This window comes from Alternaria metachromatica (assembly GCF_023757995.1).
Source record: "Alternaria metachromatica strain BMP 0045 chromosome Unknown scaffold_2, whole genome shotgun sequence".
Taxonomy (NCBI): Eukaryota; Fungi; Ascomycota; class Dothideomycetes; order Pleosporales; family Pleosporaceae; genus Alternaria; species Alternaria metachromatica.
In genome coordinates, this window is record NW_026055493.1 from 1879162 (window position 1) to 1899845 (window position 20684).

Consider the following 20684-nt stretch of genomic DNA (forward strand, 5'->3'; position numbering starts at 1 on the left):
GCGGTCTTGCAGGAGTCAAAGGCGAGCCTGAGTGTTGTGTCGTAGACGGCTGAGGGGCCTGGGATGGTGCGTGGCCGACGCGTCGCTGTTGGTGCGCGTATGAGGGTGCTGAGGACTGCTGGAGAGGCTACGTCTTGTCAGCAAGCATCAGGGGATTTGGATGGATAGCGGCGAACCTTTGGCCTCGAAGGCTGCAGACTAGAGATCATGTCAGGTTACTCGCGCGGGAACGACCCAGCCAACTCTCTATCCGTCGCAATAACGATGCGGACCCTCAGCTATCACGTACCTCGGCAGACAGCGACCGCGCGCGACGTCATCCCTACTTCGTCGCGGACACGGACACTTTTCCGCTGCGGCAAACACCACCCAATCCAGACCAAATACCCACCAACATGAGCGCAGCAACACCCATCTCTCGACATGCGCAGAACGCAAGCGCTGTTCTTTGCAGCCACGCAATGCGCACGTCTTCACGCTTCACGTAGACTCTATTCCTCGCCGCCTATTGTCAAAATCGCCAATGGCACATTCTATCGCCAGCACCCTTCTTCAAAGGGCGATAATGCGCCTTCAAATCCACCATTGTTCCCAGGTCTGACGCTATCTCTACCCTCTTTCTCGACACCAAATCAGCATTGGGCGATTTTGAGCCCATCTTCCGACATCCGCACCGCATTCCTACAAATACTTCGCGGCCAATTACTTTGTTTCCCTCCAACAGCGCGGTCTTTCCCATACCTCCTCACTCCAGCCATCGCCGAGGAAAGACCACGCCTCCGCTTCCCAGAGCGAGCCATTGAGTATGTGGGCTTCGACGTTGAACGGAAAGCTTTCGGTGGCGCCTATCTATCGGCACGGTATGAGTCTCTGAGAGAAGACACGGACTTCACTGTTCAAAGATACCTAACCGGTATCGTGACGATGAACCCTGGAGAAGAGGAACTAAAGGCAAAGAGTGTGGATGAAGAGGATATGACGCGCGTCATGCGTGATCTAGAGTTGGAGAGGTTTATTGACAAGCCGGTCAGCATGCTGAGCAATGGGCAGAGTAGACGGGCAAGAATCGCGAAAGCGTTGTTGAGTAGGCCTGAGATGCTTTGTTTGGATGCACCGTTTAGTGAGTTTTGACTCTACACATGCACTACTATGACATGTTTTAGCGGAGTAAGCTAACAGAGTGGTAGTTGGACTCGATCCCATCGTTACAAGGCATATCTCCAAGGTTTTGCACCGGCTGGCTGAAGCTAACGCACCACGTATTGTTCTCAGTCTGAGACCGCAGGATGAAATACCAGATTGGGTTACCCATCTCGTGTACGCGGGAGAGGATGGAAAGGTTGAAAAGATGGGGCTGAAGGAGGAGGTATTAGGTCATTTACAGACAGATGGGCAAACTGAAAGCGCTGAGGACTACAAGTTGAGTTCGACCAGCGTAGAAACAGGCGAACCGGGACCACTTTCGTCTGGACGAGAAAACTCCGCAAGACCAACGAATGCGCCAACACTGAGCCGCGATGGCTACCGCAGTACCGACGATTCTATTCCCGAGATTGGTGAAGCTATCGTCGAAATGCAAGGAGTTCGCATAGCCTATGGCCAGAACTCCGTCTTGGGAGATTGGCAACAAGATGTCAACGGCTCATCTCAATCCGGGCTTCACTGGAACGTTCATCGCAATCAACGTTGGGGTATCTTGTATGTGTCCTCATGAGCGAAAGGGGTGTGACGTATACACTAACTTTATACGCCTACATCTAGCGGTGCCAATGGTTCTGGCAAGACTACGCTTCTCTCGCTTGTAACATCAGACCACCCACAAACCTACTCGGCGCCAGTCAAACTTTTCCAACGCTCGCGTTTGCCCGAACCCGGTGTCCCAGGTATCACCATATTCGAAATCCAGTCACGAATGGGCCATGCGAGTCCGGAAGTCCATGCTCTGTTTCCGAAGAGACTCAGAGTGAGGACGGTGTTGGAAAGTGCATGGGCGGATACACCAATTACAAAGCCAAGACTAGATGACGAAGCGAGGAAGAGAGTTGAAGCTTGCTTGAGATGGTTTGAAGCTGAACTTAGACCTGGCTTCAGTGGTGACAGAAGTTCGAGTCTGGAGTGGGCATCTGACACTCTGTTCGGAGAAGTGTCGTTCTCCGCTCAACGCGTACTCCTCTTCTTGCGCGCCACGATCCGAAATCCTGACATCGTTATCCTGGATGAGGCGTTCAGTGGCATGGATGACCTCGTTCGTGACAAGTGTCTTCTGTTCCTTAGTTGTGGTCAGGGTATGGAGCTTGTATCCTCCGACAGTGGCTTGAAACCGGTAAAATGGGAAGGTGAGGTTGTGGTTCCAGGATTGCAAGAACATCAAGCCCTACTGTGTGTCAGTCATAGTAGGCATGAAGTACCTGGGTGTATACGAGAGTGGATTTGCCTGCCTGAACCAGGCACAGGTCCACCAAGGTTTGGCCGATTTGATGGGCCTGTGGAGCTGGATGCAGGACGATGGAACGAGGTGTGGAATGAAAAGCACTAGATTTCGACATTGTCGTATTTGAGTCAAAGCATATCCACTATCTACTGTTGGTCCTCTTTCACGATTTCTTTCCTCTTCTCTCCAAGCTTATCCGACCGCTCCAGAATCTCACCAGCCAGTCTCTCCAAATAAAACTTGGAGACGTCGACTGGCAGATCTTTGAACGCTCTAACGATCTTCTCTACATCTCTTCTCCCATTCTCATATGCTTGCAGGTCCCTGTTACCATATACGTCTTTCCCAGCCGCGTATCCTTTCTCCAAGCCCTTCCAGAACACATTGACTGCCACGCTCACGCCATCTTCCGGCGTAGCTGTATGACTCCACATGGGTGGTATGAATAAGACATCACCAGGCTTGAGGGAAGCAATGTGCGGATGAGTGCGCCGAAGCCTTTGGTCTTTGGACGTCAGGACATCAATATTGGAAGACGAGCCCCCGGGAGGGAAGCCTAACAGAGAAACATCGGTAGGTGGGTAGAGAAATAGCGTCTTTGAACCGCGTACTTGACACAGGATGTTGGATAGAACATCGTAGTGTAGCCATAAGGTCACGGGCCCTGAGATGCGAAGGGGCGAGCTGTGGTAGTTTTCCTTGACTAGATTGCATACGTCTGGTACGCGGAAGTCATCGGATATAGTCGGAAAGTCATCTTCAAGTTTGGTAGGCAGCTTGTTTGGCTGGCTTGAAGATACAGCACGAAGATATTCGTGAGACCCTTCTGCGATACCGTCTAGGAAATCTGCCACTGATTTCTTGACGTATGAGAAGTTTTTGTCCTTGAACGTCATACGATCTGATGTGCATTCATGGATGACGAGGTCTCTTTTGGGGCCAAGCTTTTCTTTCAGATAGTCAAGTGTCCATAGGTCTGTGCACGGGCCGATATCGAGGCCTTCGATGATGGCCGGTTCTGAGGTAGCCGCCAGCTTCGCAAAGTCATCTGACGACTGAATCTGCACCCTTGCGATCTCGGTAGTACGTGCAGTAGGAGTAGGTCTGTTCTCCACACCACCCTTCTGTCGCCGACCTTTGGGTCCCGTTTCTGTCGTGTTCGCTTGTGCTGTGCCTGCTGTGCCTTCTGTGCCTGCTGTGCCGCTGATCTGACTCGGCACAGCGCGACGCCACGACTTGGCCCCTTGCGCATTGTCAGGAAGGATGACGATCGGGTCTTCATTCCAGTAACTTCCCATTGAGAAACAGACCGCCCCTCCTCCTGCAAGCACAATCTCGCCTCGAGAGGTTGAAACGGCCCCTACACCCACTAGCAAAGGCCATGTCGTTGGCGGCAATGCCTGCATACTGGGATGCTCCACCTCGATGGTCGTGTCCTTGCATGTTAAGAGCAGGAAGTCGTCTGATAGAGAGTGGATATGCTCCTTTGAAACACCTCCAATCAACAGCAGAGAATCGTTCCAGGGAACTAGACTGGCACCTATACGCGCGCATGCAGAGTTCTCCAAGCTGCTGCGAACGTCATTGGCGCGGTCCTTAAAGTTGAGCCTGGGTGTTGGTGTGGCGGAAATGGACCACTCCCACACCGCGTCTTGCACGACCACGCCGCTCTCGTCTGCTCCACCCGTCAGCAACCCCCAATCTTGAGCAAAATCGATCGTGGAAATCGCGGCGGCGAAGCGTGCAGACGGGCGCGGTCCGTCGACGGGAATGCTGTTCCATCCGCCGTTGGCAGTCCATAAGGCACAGTAATGTTCGGCATCGAGTACTGTGCCGTCACTGGCTTTGCCACCAAAGACAAAGACGCCATGGATCTGTGATTCCCCACTTCCTAATACAACAGCAACAGCAGAATGGCGGTACCGGGCTGGCACCAGGTCATCCACTCTGGCCCAAGCTCCCTGATTGAAGAGCCAGCAATCTGCATAAGCCTGGGTGGGCGATCCGCGGCCTCCGACCAACAACGCTTCACCGTTGCGCATTGATGTGATAGTATGGCATACGCGGGCAGCAGGCAGCAAGCCACAAGGCTGGATGGTACGATCCCCGTTGTGATCCTCCCGCGTCAGTGTGTCCATATCGGCGAGACGGGCTTGCGTCCCTTGTCCTCCGTGGACGGCCACCGAGTCCTTGTCGAAAGCGAAAGCTGCTGTGAAACGACGTGGCGTCACGGCACCACCACCCGATAATTTCAAGGTGTGAAGGGTAATACTTGCCGCATCAGCGGCTTTCCTGCACCCTGTGGTGGCTGTTGCCTCGCCATAGGCTAACTCGGTCGGTCTACTTTGCTCCGCATTTGAAGCGACGAGTAGGAAGTAATGACCCCCAAAGAGCGCAAACTCTTCCCACTCGTCAAACGGCTCCACTGCATTCAGCCCGCGTCTAAGGGTAGGAGGGGTAAAGCCATCATCAGACCATAGATCCCACAGATTGCGGGCCATGGTTATCATGGGCCATCCTGCATCACGGAAACGAGCGGCTTGCTGGTTTAGTGATGAATGCAACTTAACCGCGTTGATTGATGCTTGTAGCTTGTCGAAGTGAGACAGCATTGTCTTGGCAAAGGGATGAGCTGGGCCCTGCGGAAGGTACTGTTCTATGCAGTATGGAGTCAGTATAAGCGAAATGGTACATACACATGAAGGAATAAATACCTAGTATGCAGAAGCGAGCTACAGATGTTAGCATAGCTTATGAGCAGGGTTTGACGAATCTGCATACCGTCTTCGATAGTACTAGCCCACTGTATGAGAGCATCAGAGTCCTTTAGCGGCATGTAGGTCACAGACACTTCGGCGACGAACAGGATTGAAGACGAGGGGACATCGAACTCGGCCCGCAGAAGTCGTTCGAGTGTGGCAAGGTCTTTCAGATCGCATCCCAGAGCCATGTAGCTGTCGCTACGGAGATATACAGGCTGTTCGGACTGACGGAGTTTGGTCCTGAGCAAGGCGTCTAGAAGAAGACCATTGCTAAGCATGGTATCTCTCTTGCGTTGCATCAATTGTGGATAGTCAACGTCGACGAATGTAGATGACTGCGTGAGGGCCGGATACCTGTGCCAAAACTGGAAAGGCAAGGGATCACTTTCCGGACTTAGTAGCTTCTCACTGTGTTTAGAGTCGCGACAACGGATGTCTTACTCACTATCCACATCCTAGGTTCACCACAATCTTGGGCTTTCCGTTCTCTTCTTCCAGAAACCGGCGGACTACTTGTTCAATAGCATGCATTCGTAGCCAATACCCGCGATTGATTAGCGGATCTGAACGGCATCAGTCCATGCTTCTTCACGTGCAAGTGGCATCGAAGAGACGTACTGCGTCGAACGAACTTTGGTACAAAAGGCTCATAAAAGTCAGGCTCATTGCTGAGATAGAGTTTCGAGACGCTTCTCTTGGAAACAATGCTGCTGTCATTCGTCTGACTTCGAAATTAGTCCAGTGGCTACGAGGATTCTATGGGCGGAAGAGGCTGGGGACCTCACGTTCATGATATCCACATCTCTTCTCTCGCGCAGGGATTTCTGGTTACCCTTGCGCTTTGCAGCAACCGCCTTTTCGGAGCGCATCTTGGCGTCTTTGGCCATGTTCAGGTCTTCACGATGGTGTGGCCATGGTCTTGGGAGAGGAATGATTTTTGGAGCACCAGCCACTACGCGGGGCTAAGCTGACGTCGGGATCCCTGCATGGGCGCGTGAACCATCGTCAGACGGCGGTAGCTGCAACCTGCGATCAGGCCCAGGCTATCTTTTTCTATCACTTGCACCGGCGTATACACGCATCGCTATCGGCATCGCAATCGCTCGGGCCTGCGATTACCTTTGCGCACCCGCTTGTAGGGCTTGGACTCCCGCGAACGGCGGCCAACAGCTGCACCGAGCTATCACGCGGATAGTCCCCAGCCCTCGCAGCACCCGGAACCACGCCGGCAACGCCAGACTCCAGCGATGAATTTCGTAACCTTCAACCAGGACCACAGCCATCTAGGCGTCGGTATGCGCTATGCCTGCCAGCTGCAGAACATGTACTGACCTAATCGCGTAGGCACGCCCAATGGCTACCGCATATACACCACCGACCCGTTCAACAAGCAGTCCGAGTCGCGCGAGGGAGATGTCTCCAGCCTCGAGATGCTCTTCTCCACGTCGCTGGTAGCGCTTACGCTGTCGCCACGCGTGCTGCGCATACAAAACACCAAGGTTCGTCGGACAGGCGACGCTGGCCAGGCACGCACTGACAAGCACAAGAGGCACTCGACCATATGTGAGATGACATTCCGGACAGCCATCCTCGCCATGCGCATGAACAGGAAACGTATCGTCGTCGTGCTCGAGTCGGAACTCTACATCTATGATATAAGCAACCTGCAGATGCTCAAGACGGAGAAGACGTCGCCTAATCCTAATGGTACGTCGCAAGAAGCAGCACTGCACAGATACTGACTAGCATAGCGATATGCGCTCTCTCAGCATCGTCCGAGAACAACTACCTCGTGTATCCGCTGCCCACCAAAGCCGCACCGGCGACCTTCCAGCCGCCTTCGCACGCGCCGCCCAAAGCCGATCACATCGCACCCACAAGCGGAGAAGTCCTTATATACGATGCTACAAAGATGGAGGCAGTCAACGTGATCGAGGCGCACAACTCTCCGCTATCTTGCATTGCGCTGAACAGCGATGGTACCCTATTGGCGACGGCATCGGAAAAGGGCACCATCATCCGCGTCTTCTCCATACCCGATGCGCAAAAGCTGTACCAGTTCCGGAGAGGCTCCATTCCGGCCAGGATATACAGCATGTCTTTCAACTCGACATCGACTTTGCTTAGTGTATCGTCGGCGACCGAGACTGTCCACATCTTCCGCTTAGGAGCGCCCAACAGCAGGAGTAATAGCGTATCTTCTGGGCCTAGCAAGCCCATGGGCGCGTCCCATGCACGTAGCGGAAGCCGAACGAGCCAAGAAACTGCGGATGAATTCGGTACCAGCACAGCAGATGTATCGACTCCGGAGCGGAAACCCATCAATCCCACGTTTGGGAGCTTGATTCGACGCACATCGCAGACCGTTGGAAAGTCCTTCGCCGCTACCGTCGGCGGATATTTACCCAGCGCTGTAGCCGAGATCTGGGAGCCCTCGCGCGACTTTGCGTGGGTCAAGATACCACGCTCTCCGACAAGCTCTTCCACGGGGCCTGTTAGGAATGTGGTAGCGCTGAACAACAACGGTCCTCAGATCATGGTAGTTACCAGTGAAGGCAACTACTATGTCTTCAACGTGGACTTGGAAAAGGGAGGCGAGGGTACACTGTACAAACAGTACTCGTATGTTGTCCGTTCGTTTACTGCCTTTTGATATCTGCTAACGTTGACTGCAGCCTTCTTGAACCGAACGAACTCGCAGCAAGCAACTCACAGGATTTGCCGGAATAGATATCCCACCACATGGCCCGATGCACTTTCCTTCAAGCCTCTTATTCTTCTTCTTGCATTGCCTCTGGCGTATTTGGTCCCACATTATTCCCCACGGGTTGGCGCACATGCCTTTGGAGTAGCACGACAGTCTTGATTTACGCATAGGTGCATACTGAGCATCCTCATGGCTCGGCAATATTACTTGCTTTTTGCGGAAACTTTGATTTCGATTGTGATGTCATGCAAGTAGTACAGTAGAGAGTTTGTCGAATCTGGCGCTTGCATCGTGCATGAACAGATATCGTGCATTGCTCTAGCGCGCTTCCGTGCCCCGCCCACGCGTCATTGGCCGCTGCCTGAACTCCAACCATAGGACATTTATTTCCATCAACCTTGGAACTTCTTCACACCACTACGCTTCTATAAAGCATACACGAGCTCTTACTATCTTCACGAATTCCCTCATCCACTCTGCGAAACTTCGACAACCACAACGCACCCGGGATCCGTAAAGATGGTGCACCAGAATACAACGGGCAACCCGCTAAGCTCGGGTTCGCTCGCGCTGTTCATGGCAACGTCGCTACCAAAAGGCGAATCTTCACAGCTTAAGAATGGTACCGAAGCCGTCGCACTAGCAGTACACGCCGGCATGCTTGCTGTTGGCTTCCGCCTGATCGGGCTGGGCGAAGACGAGCGCATAGGTAAGCACCCATCTCATACACTCTCACCTTTACACGTCATAACTCGGGAACTCATAGAAGCGAACGCAGACGCCGAAAACCCAGAGTCGTTACCGAAAGAATGGAATGCGTCATCCTCATACGCTTTCAGATACGCCCACGCGCAATCAGCCATGGAGTACCTCGTCAAGGTCAATAGGCTGGGAGGCAAAGCTGTCGTATACGCTCTCGCGCTCGGCGACGACAAGACCACACATTTTGAAGTCACAACCAAGGACTACATATCCGAATCACAATTACCGTTCAGCGTATCTGAAGATACATCAACGGAGCACGTATCGGAGAAGGTGCAAGAACTGTTCATCTCGCCAGGCAGGCTGAACGACCTCGGCTCGCTCCTCAAGATATCTGTCATACAGAAGCTGGCACCTGGGCTTAACAAGCCAGGCTACGAGGAAGGTAACACCGACCGCGAGCGCACCCCTACAGCGGATCGGCGAGAACCACAACGAGGGGGACCTGCAAACCCACGGCAGCCCCCCACTGAGCCGGAGCCCGCACGACCGTACCCTTTCAACGATCCTCTCGCTGCACAGCCAGGCTCGGGGCGGCATCTACCAGAACCCATACCCGGCTTTGACGACGAGTTGGGCATCAACAGACAGCCCGGTCGCATGCCCGGTAACAACCCCATCAACATTGGGCATGACGATTTATATCCACAGGGTCTCGGACCTAATGATCCCCTTCGGCCACACCTAGCAGGAGGGCTGCCACGACCTGGCGGTTTTGGCAGCGGCGGGATGCATCCCACCTTCGATGATCCGCTGTTTCGCGGTCAAGGCGGACAGGGTGGATATGATCCCAGAGCACCTCCGGGGGCGCGTTACGACCCTCTAGGACCAGGCGATCCACTTAGAGAGGACAGAGGGAGAGGTCCCATGTTCCCAGGCGGGGGCGGTTTTGGAGGTCCTGGTGGCTTCGGCGGAGCAGGTGGACGACCGCCGAATCCATTCGGTGGCTTTGGTGATGGAGACTTCATCTGAACACCCAACAAAAGATTGGCGACTGGCAGAAGCGATAGGTGAAGAAGAGAGGACGAACAATTCACGAATGACGATTAACACGGCAGTATGATACGGCGTAGTAGTTGACGTGCATGCGGCACAGGCAGGGCAGTGCTGCACCGCCTCAACACTGCATCTCGGTGCTTGCGCAGGTACGATATGTAGATGAACATGTATTATATTTAGAACGAAAGACGTCAATACCCATCATGACAGTTCCATATCGAAGTCTTTCTGATTGTTCATGCGATGAGCGAAACCCATCGAGCGTCAGTGCTGGGGCTTAGAGTCCCCACCCACTTCAAGATACCAACGATGAATGCAGGCGGAGCAAGACCAGCGCTTCTAACAATACCGATGCCTGGAGTCATGCACCCTTCGTCGAAGTAAAGTTTGAGTGGGCAGGCGTCTCCCAGACAATATTGTGGCCTTAGGATCCCAGCCGCCAGCAGAAGTTTCGCAAATGCCTCAAGTTATTCCGGTGAGCATCGTCACTGACTCCTGCTGCCTGGCAATAACTCAGCTTCTGCCCAATACCAAGCGGAGGTGTATGTGATGAGGTAGAGTCACTTGGCCGTGAGATATGCCTGCCAGTACCTGAAGTCAAGGTTTCCATGACCAACGAAACATCTATTGGTATCTGCAAGGCATGCTATAATCGTGTCTAGACTGCGGTGTAACACGGTACGCATGAAAGATATAGTGTATCATCACGGAATGGTCCTTCACTGTACAGCAGCAAGGAGCCTGGGGGTGTTGTGATTGGAAGCAGCAAGACGTCTCGCTTGTACCGGGCCGCCACTGTGCAGGCCCTGGTCGTTCGAAAAGCTACCTCACCGTCATCAAAGATTGAGATTCAGGCGGTGAAGCATGCTCTCGCTGTGATGGCTGGTCTCGGTCACTCTGACCTTTCGCTTGTCACGAACTCGCGTGTTACATTCTAGTCTTGCTATGCAGTCAGTGCAGTAGCCTGACCAGCTGGATACTTCCAAGGTTCTTGTCTGCATGACAGAAGCATATCGTACCAGAAGTAGGCTCCTGCGTAAAGCCAGGAAACCCCATGTACAAGGAACGAGATACGTAGGTGGTTATGTGGTTTCACTGCACGATCTACTTCTTTTGGGGAAGAAGAAGCGAATCGAGCTACAACCTGCCTACTCCTTAGCTCCTCCCAAAGTCCTATACACATGGGCGAGCTCTTCGATGCTGTCTGAGAGCTTGATCAGGGAATAAGAGACGAGCTTCACGTCATGGCACTACCAGCCGTCCGCTAGTCACCTTAGTTTTGCGCCGACACAGACTCACGACGCGGATGGTGGCTTACTGACTCGCTTTGTACATACAGTGGGAGTATCAACCATGGGCTCACCTTGGCCTATTTACCACGTCGTTGGGTCGCACATATACGGCTGAGACCAAAGGATCACCCTGACTGTGGTGGCGACCGAATGTATACTGCCGGTGGCTCAACCATCGGCTGATGTCTCGTCGATGGTGGCTGATGGTCGACTTGGGCAGCGTCGCAGTACCTACTTTTCTGTATCTAGCATGTTTTCCCCAGTATCAAGCGTCATATGGTGTGATACTGGGACCCAACGTTTGATGTCAAATAGCGTGGGTCTGAAAGCGCGCTTTCGGTGCACGGGCATTCGGGGAGCGCGAAGAACGACCTCAGCGATTGACCTGATGTTACGGGCTGAAGACATGTGCGGTAAAGCTCGTAACGATAATCGGCGGCGTGGTGTCTGGAGGATTGTCGCGCTTTGCGTCAGCCACTGCGGAGAGCTGATGCGTCTTACCTGCTTCCAGAAAGCAGCCTCACCCGTGAGGCACAGAAGCTTACCTTCACATCCTCATGATCCTACGAAGTCTTCTCGACCCATCCCCCCTCTTTTTTCGGCCCTGATTGAATACACTCCGAAGGGCGCCAAGGGCACATTGTCTCGCCCTCCGAGCCAATCAGTAGGAAAAGTGCGAGTACCATGCACAATTGATCTTTACCCACATGAACCGGTCACAGTGACAATCCAGCACGGGAGCAGACAGCCTACAGACATGGGAGATTCGGATGCCGGCATCCTTCTTGCTGAGGCCTGTCTGCCGTGGGCCGTCGCAGGTCGCGGCGTCTAAGCGCGAACGGCTGAACCGTTGAGCAGGTAAATTTACCGCCATTCGAGACCAGTGTTAGCAAGTCTAATCAACTTGTCACTTGCCTGTTTCGCATGTCTCCTGCCTAGATAGGCCAATATGCGTTCACCCATCCCGCTCGAATTATGCAAATATCCATCTTTTTGTCTCATCCCAGCGGCCAAAATAGGGCTAAACGCAGGGCGGTTGCTGATAACACTGGTGTGATGCCGATCGGCGGGCGGCTGGCGCGTAATCAATGGCCACGAGAAGGCACAGTTCATCACACGTTGTGGCAACGGGCATATGCAGGATGGGGGATGGAGGATGCCATTTCTCAAATTGCAAAGACGGAGTCGATCCGGGTGTGACCGCTGTCGCATATTTGCTCTTGCCTGAGTTGGATTGTTGGACTGCAGGGTTTTCGTGTTGGTTTACGTACCTCTCGGCTTCGTTTTGCTGCATTTCTCTTATCCACAAGGAACGCTTTGCATAGCTCGGTAAGATTTGTCCTGCAAGAAGCATCCTGCCGGGAGTCGTGGACAAGCGCGTGCCGGCGTCGTTGGCCGGACTTTCGTATCGATGGGTGTGACAGCGTGTCTGAGCGCCGAGAGATCGCTACCAGTCTGCTGGATGTGCTGTCATCTGCAATGCAGCTTGCGAGCATCAAAGCTCAACATCGCCGTGACGCTATGGCTCGGCTGTCCTTCGCATTTGGGTCGGCTGTTCTCAGACAAAAGCTAAGCGAGGTTCGCAGAGCTGTCCTTAAAAATTTTAAGGACAGCTCTACTACTAGCGTCTGTGCTCCGCTAGACTAGTCTTAGACAGATCTTAGAACCTACCTACTCTACCTAACTCTATACTATAGTAGAACAACTTAGTCTAGACTGTATCTAAGCCTCTTGCAATGTGTATGTACACGCAGTAAAGTATATATTTTATAGCTAATAGAGTGTAAGCCTAAGAGCTGCTACTATCTGTATAGCTAGAGACAGGCACCTCTTAAAGCGTGTACTAGAGTTATCTAAGTTTTAACTAGTAGCCTTAGCAGTCTACATAGTAGTATACATATCTAGTGCGCATGCCTAGTGTGTTTTCTAATACACAGACAGGCGTACTAGTGTTATCTTAAGGTTTAGTTGCAACTAAGTTGCAACTAGGTTATAACTTAGTCGTAACTTAGTCGCAACTAGGTTAGAACTTAGTTGCGACTTAGTTACAACTTAGTCGCAACCTAGTTGCGACTGCACTACTAGTATTAGGAAACTAGCAGCATTTGCTAAACTATAATTTTGCCTCTACTTAAGAATATAATACTAGGTTTGTAGAGTTAAGACTAAGTACATTCTAGACGCCTGCGCTGTATTAGTTAGTTTATAGCTCTGCCCCCCTTATCTTAACTACTACTAGTTAAGTTATAGAACTACCTCTGTTACCTGTATCTGTCTCTGTGTCTTAGGATTAAGCTTAGTTTTAACTAAACTCTAACTAGCCTCTCTCTAATTAGTCTTATTTCTAGGCAGCACCTGCGCAGCCTCTTACTGCTTTAGCCTAAGCACGAGACTTATCTTAGCCTAGTTAAGGCAGGTTAGCTGTACAGAGTAGCGTGTATTCTCTAACTTCTTGCGCGTTGTCTACTGCCTAAAATTATTAAAGTAATAGATTACACTTAGTTACGTCTTCTTTGTCTAAGCAACGCTGCGTTAAGAACACACTAGATGTAATATAGTCTTGTAAGACTAGTGTTGCAGGATCTAACTAAGCCTAATCTTGTGCCTACTCTAACGTAGAACAAGAGTTAAACGCTAAGTTTAAGAGCTTAGCTCTTAATTAACTAAAGCCTAATTTAGTTGTAGCTTTCTAGAATAACTCTAACTCTAGCGATAAGAATATAAGTATACAATTCTTAGATATAACTTAGTTAAGTCTTAACACATCTAGAGTTTAGTGCATTCTTGCAAAGAGAGGCTAGAATACAGCAAGAATAGGTACAATTTAGACAACAAGGTACTTCTGTACAAAGATAAAGAGGAGACTGTAGTCTAGTTACCTAGGCAGACGCAAGGTAACACTTAGATATAACCTCTTACTACGACTATAGTGCTACGGACAGCGACTATTCTAATATACCTACAAATAAGCAAAACTAGTGTTGCTTATATTATTGACATTTCTAAGGTAAAAACTAACAAAGATGCACTTGCTTGCGTAGTAGTAAGAGAACTAACCTAGACTTAACTCTTGTTGCTTAACATTATTATAGAAAGTGCAGTATAGTTATTAGCAGAGGTAGAAGACTAATGCAAACAAGGCAAAAGATACTAAGAAGAAACTTACAACTAAGGTAGCTTTACTTAGTAATATAGAATGCTATAAATATAGATACAACTATATAAGCATAAAGGCTTGTAAACAGCTTAGTTCTAAGGTTTAAGATTTATCTTACTATTATTACAATAAACATGTGTAAAGCACAATGCAGCAGGCGCGTTAATTTAACAATAAGAGAACAGTCTAGCATAATACCTTTTTGTAGGTCGTATATTAAGTCTCTTCTAAGTCTATACTAAGTAGTGTGCTAGAACTTATATAGGCGAGATTAAGGCCTATTGTAAAGAAATTATGTGTAGCGAGGATTATAATCTAAACATCTGCACGCCTATCTTGCATTGCAAGTAGAATTATTATGTAAGTTTAGACTTGTCTAAGACATTTCCTGCTAGCTGTGCCTAGTGCGTTATGTAGAGGTTACTAAGTGTATACTTACATACGTAGTTGCTAGCCTATACACTAACATAGTATTTACTATGTTAAAACTGCCTTAGCAACCTAAGTAAACGCAGTTAGCACTGTATACGCAAGTTACTAGAGAGTTTACACTTAGAAATACTCTTTCTACGCAACTGCTTTACTAATAGTTAGAATACTTTATATTAAGGAACGTGTGCAATAGTAGACTAGACTAGGTTAAGGCGGAAGAAGTGTCGTATGTAACACCTAGATACAACTAAGTTTAATCTAAACAGGTGTAGGTTATCTACATTTTGCGGGCAAGTAACTACTTCTACTATTTCTAGAATTATATCTAGAGATTAGACTATACTATAATTACTTTTACGTGTTTGTTCTAGACAATTTAGAGACGCATCTCTACATAGCTATAGTCTTTTACAATAAACACAATTACCCTCTACTGCCCCTAATAAAGCTACCTAAGCGGATTGCTTTAGATCTAGCTAAGATTATTCGCAATATTAGAGATAATTAGCTTTGTCTAAGTAAGTAATTAATAGCGCGCGGGTTACGACTTAGGCTAAACCTGTATAGTAACGTTTCTAGAGAATCCGCGCCTATAGAGTTATCTAAAGAAATATAAGAAGAAGACACTTAGTAAAATCTACTTATCTCTAGCTAACCGCGATTAAATACGCGCTATTATTTGCAGAGATTTGCTATACACAATACGCACAAATTAACATATTAGTGGAGTCTAACTTAAATATCTAAACAAGCTTAACCTTAATAATTACGTTAGTATACACTTAGATTAGACTTGTTTATTTGCCGCTTAACGTGTTACAGTACATTAAACACTTCTACTACAATAGAACTAATTTCCTCGCTGTTTACTTCTTCTTATTCTAACTTATTCCTTTTATAAACAAGACTTATTAGATAATCTCTATTAACATAAGTTTTAAACGTTGCTAAGATCTATCTATACAAGAGGTAATCTTTTTAGGTTTTGTAGACAGAGCTAACAAGCGTACGTATCTTAAGTTGTATCTTAGTGCTGTTTAACGTACTATACAGTACATACGTTTTATCGCGTATTTGTTAACACAGAGAGTACCTACGCATATACCTAAGTTTTTAAGAATACTTTTAAGCAAATAGGCAGAAACAGCTTTCTAGTTAGATAGGTTTATAAGAAGTAAACTAGAATTAAACTTGTCCTTATAGATATGTACACAAAGCAACTTCTAGGTATAGTTATAAACTAGGATTTATCTAAGTCTACTTACACTTACGTAGGGTTTAGAAAGTATCTCTAGTTAGTGTACCTAGATAGCTACACTTAGCAGCACTATATATCTTATATTATTATATTCTGTTGTATACACCTAATAAGAGAAGTCTAAGAGACAACTAGCTAGAGTAACTAGAATGCTTACAGTCTTAATAAGCTCTTGTGTAAGCTTCTTTGCTATAGAACTGCTTGTGCGTATAACAATTTTATCTAGGCTATAATAGGTACGTCTAGAGTAGACTAAGTAGGGTCTCGCGCTAATAGTAGAAGACTAGTTCGCTAACAGCAAGGTTTACAGTTAGATTGCAAATAAGAGATCTCTATATACACCTAGTCTTTGCTTAGCCAAATCTTAAATAAACCCGCAGATATAGAATAGAGCAACAGTACGCAATATAAACGCGAGCGAGCAGAATAATTTAAGAACTAACTTATATAGAATCTATCTATTGCTACTAAAAGCTGTAGAGAGGTAGAGATATGTAGATTTAGCTAAGTTACAATCTAACTAACGCGGTGCATAGCGTAGAACGCTAGGATTATACTAACAGGGCAACATATAGTACCTATAACAACTATAGTATTATATCTATATATAGTAGAACTAGAATATATAACTAGGTACTTAAGGGCATTACAAACATACGCAAGTGTCTAGTCTTAACTTAGTGTTATCTACATGCTAACCTATATAGATAACTAGAATAAGCTTAAGCGCAAGCGAGAGAAGAGCAACTAGAATAGACTTAGTATTGTTCTAGACAATAAGAGGAACACAAGAGCGCCTAGAAGCTAGTCCTATAGTTCTTAGGCTCTATTAACTTATTAGACCTTAAATAGTGCAGAGCAGCAGTTAACTAGTCGCAGTGCATTCTAAGACTTAACTTAGTTAAGTTTACAGTGAACGCAGAGTCTGCAGGCCTAAGGTTATAAACAGAGATAAGGGCAAGGCTCTAGAGCGACAGGCTATAAGCGCAGGTATAATTAGTCTTAGTTATTACTGCACACATTAGCTAACATAGCCTAGCTTACTTAGTTTATAACTAGACTTTAATGTAGAGGTATTAGAGGCATACTTGCGTAGAGAGAGAGATAGGTTAGTTTAGACCTATCTAAGATTAAACCTACTAACAAATGTAGTCCCTTTAACACACTTGCAGTAAGAGCCTTATCTATTATATTATTGTAGCGTAAGCCTACACTAAGTTTGCACTGTGTAGTATCTAAGAATATTCTTAGTTAAAACTAACTAGCTAAGTAGAATACAACACTTGCGGCTATAGAACTAAAAGAGTAGAAGATGCAGCTATAAGAGCAGGACGCTGCTATAAGGCAACAGAAGCTAGAAGACGCTTAGAAGAAACTCTATCTCTTAGCTAATATTTAGAGTTAGGGTCTAGACCTAGCCTAATTTACAGATCTTTTGTAGTATTTATTGTATTATACTGTAATTATAGAATTTAATAATTAAAGCGTAGCTAAGTTATAACTAAGTTACAACTAAGTTACAACTAAGTTACAACTTAGTTACAACTAAGTCTTAGCTAAGTCGCAACTTAGTTACGACTTAAAAAGGCTAGGCTGTAACGCAGCAGCTCTATTCGCAAGTATTATTAATTCTTAGCAGTAGAATATTAAAACTTACTACTCTCTCTCTGCGTTAGTTGCGCGCTATTATCTATTCTTATCTTATAATTTAACTTAGACGCAACTAGTATACTTAACTACTACTACGACGCACTTATAGCGCTAACTATAATTCCTTTATTATATAATAATGTACGTAGGTTGCTCTTAGAAACATCCTGTTTTTATTAACGTTTGTAGAGTTTCTACTAGTTAATAGTAGAGAGACTTTGTCTAGACTTCTACTCTTTTCTATACTAGGTATATACTCTCTAGGTTAAGACTAATCTTAGTCTAATCTAAGAAAGAATTGCATTACTAGTCTTTACTAGCATGTAAAGAGTTAACGTTACTATAATGTAAATATTAGCAACAATGCTAGTGCTTCTAAGATATGTCTACACTAGGTAACTACACTTAGTTTATACACAGTCGCGTTATCTTACCTAAAGTTAGTAACTATTCTCTACAGAGGCGACTTATATACAATACATACAACAGGCGTATATTAGTTGTCTCTTAGTATTAACCCGCTCTATGCTAACTAGTACAGAGAATTCTACTTAGAAAACAGACTAAAGGTTAACTATTAGCAATAAAAGCCTAAGAGGTTCTGCGTATGTCGCTACTATAAGTAACGTGTCTAAGTCTAATTCTAACAGGCTACTAGGCGCAATACAAGAAGGCTTTAAAGGCAGCTCGCTAGAGTAAGTTGCCTCTTACCCTAATGCCTGTTATATTCTTGCAGGATAGTGTAGTCTGTCTTAGACAAGACTAGCTTTTAGTACAGAACCTATACGCTCTAGATAAACTAGATAATAATCTAAGCGATAGCGTAGACAATAAGGTATGTTGCTAACTAAGTCTAGTCTTAGTTAACTCTTAAGTAACCTATAGATATACAGCACGTTAATGCGACACCTGCTCTACTAACTACACACGCGATCTACTAGAAAGACTCTACTATATCTAACCTACTTGTTAATATAGATGCGTCGCTAATTAAAGAGACTACACTTAGTCTTATTCTACAGCCTAACAAAACAGGCAAGAGTAATAATAAACTAGTAGAGCTTACTATACGTGCAGGGCAGGTAGGTAAGAGTAGTTCTAGTTAAGTTAGCTATAACGATAATTGTGCGAACACCTACAATACAAGCCTAGTAGATACACAAGAGTATAACCTAGAGATACAACTTAGACTACTTCTAGTTATAGCTATTGTAGACTTAGATAGCCGCAAAGCTTTTCTAGTAGACAAGAATAGAGTAAGTTAGACCTTATATCTTAATTTAAAGTAGATCTAACTAAGTAGAAACCTAATATTAGCCTTGTTAAGAAAGGCCTTTGTATTAAGACAGCATGCTAGGCGTGCTATTAGTTAAAACTTAGTTAGTTCTCTACGCTAACCCTGCTTCTACTGCTAACACTAGCTTAGAGTGCCCCTTATATACTCTAGATTCTACTTGTTAGATTGCTAAAGTCTACAGACTACTACTAGTTATAACTAAGTTATAACTTTATCTCTTAGTCTTGCGCTTAGGTTTGTTTTAAAGTGCGATGTAAGCTTAGCGATAGGTAACAACAGCGGCAGAGTCTAGAAGAGTAACTACAACGCAGTCTGTAATAGGCGCGATAACGTTAGAGCAGGCTATGTATAGTTAGTTAAATAAGATGTAACTAAGTTTTAACTAGGCCTTACCTCTAGTGGCGACTACGCATCTACTACACCTAGTCTCTGTAATGCTAAGCTTTGTCCTAGTCTTGCCTACGTTTATAGTTGTTTCGTGTATTAGTAAGATACAACTAAGACTTGTCTAGGTATATATACACTATTCTTCTTATTAATGTTAGGCATAACTAGTAGACCTTAGTTAGCGGCTATAGGCGCAGAGAGTTAGCGTGTACGTTTGCAGGCAGCGGAGGTAGAGGTAGCAGGCGCCTGTACATCTCTTGTTGTGCCTCTATACAGCAGGAGTTTACTAAGTAAGAACTTATCTAGTTTAGTTAAGCGATTACCTACTAAGCGCTTAATAATAGCTCTGTAGTAATCTAGCGCTGTTAGACTAGTTTATACTTAGATAAGTCTTATACAAGTAACGTACTCTACAGCCTTTTAGCGTATAGCCCTGTAGTCTTACTCTTAGTTAGCTTAGCCTAAGTATATCTAGCCTCTAGGTACTAGCGACGTTAGTATCTAAGACAACACTAAGATTAGTCTAACTTACAGCCTTAGCGTGCTTATTCTTTACGTAGCGGGCTGCTACTCTAGCATTTGCAAAACGCGTCTAGAATAGCTAGTAAGCTAAGTTCTATCTTAGTTAAAACCTTATATATATAACCTTAGCGACACAGAAGGCTAGGTTGCTACTAACACTAATGTTTAAGTTAGCTATGCAGTCTATTATCTTCTTAGGCATAAACTAGTATTTAACACCGTTAACTTCTGCCTAGGTTAGTTAGCTAGACTAAACTAAGTCTTTACTAGGCGCGTATATATAGTAGAAGCAAACAGCAAATTAGGCAGAGACTTGCTAGTAGTAGAAAGAGCGAGGTAGTTCTAATACTGCACTTATATTTAGTAAGCATTTAGTAAGACTAGACTAAGACTTATCTATACATATACACTTATAGAGACTCTAAACGTTCTTCTAGTCTTAGGCGTAATCTGCAGATCGCTGTAGACGTCTAGGTTAGAGGAGAAGGCAATTCTCTAGCGTCTAACAGGCGTAGTAGGCATAAGCGAGTTATAACTAAGAACTATTCTGTTAAGAATACCCTCTTCTCTGCTGTTAGAGGCAGAGCTAGAGACATTAGAATTAGTCTAAGTAACGTCTACTATTCTTGCGTTTCTGCTTGTTATAGATTTATTTAATAGCGCAAGACTGTATAGTAATTAGCTAGGCAGATACTATAATATATCTAAGATTAATTACTTGCGAATAGATTGTGCTAAACAGCGGCTAGGTGTAAGTGTATAGTTAAGGCTTAGGTTAAAATCTAGGTGTAGTAATTATTATAAGCTTGGGCTACGTGCTGCCTTTACCTTTACTTTTACTGCTAAAGTTATAGGCTGCTAGTATTAAAAAGAGACTTAGACTTTACTATAGGTAACTAGTCTCTCTAGTAGAGTTAACCTCTATATATCTAACTAGACAGTACATCTTTTGCTAGCGCAGTGCTATAAGACCTTATTAAGACTAATCTAGGCCTATATTAGAACTGTAGCAACTTTAGAAATGTAAC

At 46.3% G+C, this 20684-nt stretch overlaps 4 protein-coding genes across 4 annotated transcripts; 3 read left to right on the top strand and 1 right to left on the bottom strand.

Moving 5' to 3' along the window:
- Positions 1-423: 423 nt before the first annotated feature.
- On the top strand, positions 424-2536 carry J4E83_001470 (uncharacterized protein; the record flags this gene model as incomplete). Its single annotated transcript, XM_049328426.1, has 3 exons — positions 424-1120; positions 1188-1698; positions 1762-2536. 3 exons carry the CDS (start codon positions 424-426, stop codon positions 2534-2536), a joined length of 1983 nt encoding a protein of 660 aa, XP_049192944.1.
- Positions 2537-2577: 41 nt separating this feature from the next.
- On the bottom strand, positions 2578-6080 carry J4E83_001471 (uncharacterized protein; the record flags this gene model as incomplete). Its single annotated transcript, XM_049328427.1, has 6 exons — positions 2578-5087; positions 5146-5163; positions 5213-5577; positions 5639-5756; positions 5812-5914; positions 5979-6080. The coding sequence occupies 6 exons, from the start codon at positions 6078-6080 to the stop codon at positions 2578-2580; spliced, it is 3216 nt and encodes a 1071-aa protein (XP_049192945.1).
- A 360-nt stretch (positions 6081-6440) lies between these two features.
- Positions 6441-7846, top strand: ATG18 (autophagy protein; the record flags this gene model as incomplete). Its single annotated transcript, XM_049328428.1, has 4 exons — positions 6441-6486; positions 6538-6692; positions 6741-6900; positions 6945-7846. 4 exons carry the CDS (start codon positions 6441-6443, stop codon positions 7844-7846), a joined length of 1263 nt encoding a protein of 420 aa, XP_049192946.1.
- A 573-nt stretch (positions 7847-8419) lies between these two features.
- On the top strand, positions 8420-9634 carry J4E83_001473 (uncharacterized protein; the record flags this gene model as incomplete). The annotated part of the gene is made up of 2 exons (XM_049328429.1): positions 8420-8609; positions 8667-9634. The coding sequence occupies 2 exons, from the start codon at positions 8420-8422 to the stop codon at positions 9632-9634; spliced, it is 1158 nt and encodes a 385-aa protein (XP_049192947.1).
- Positions 9635-20684: the final 11050 nt, after the last annotated feature.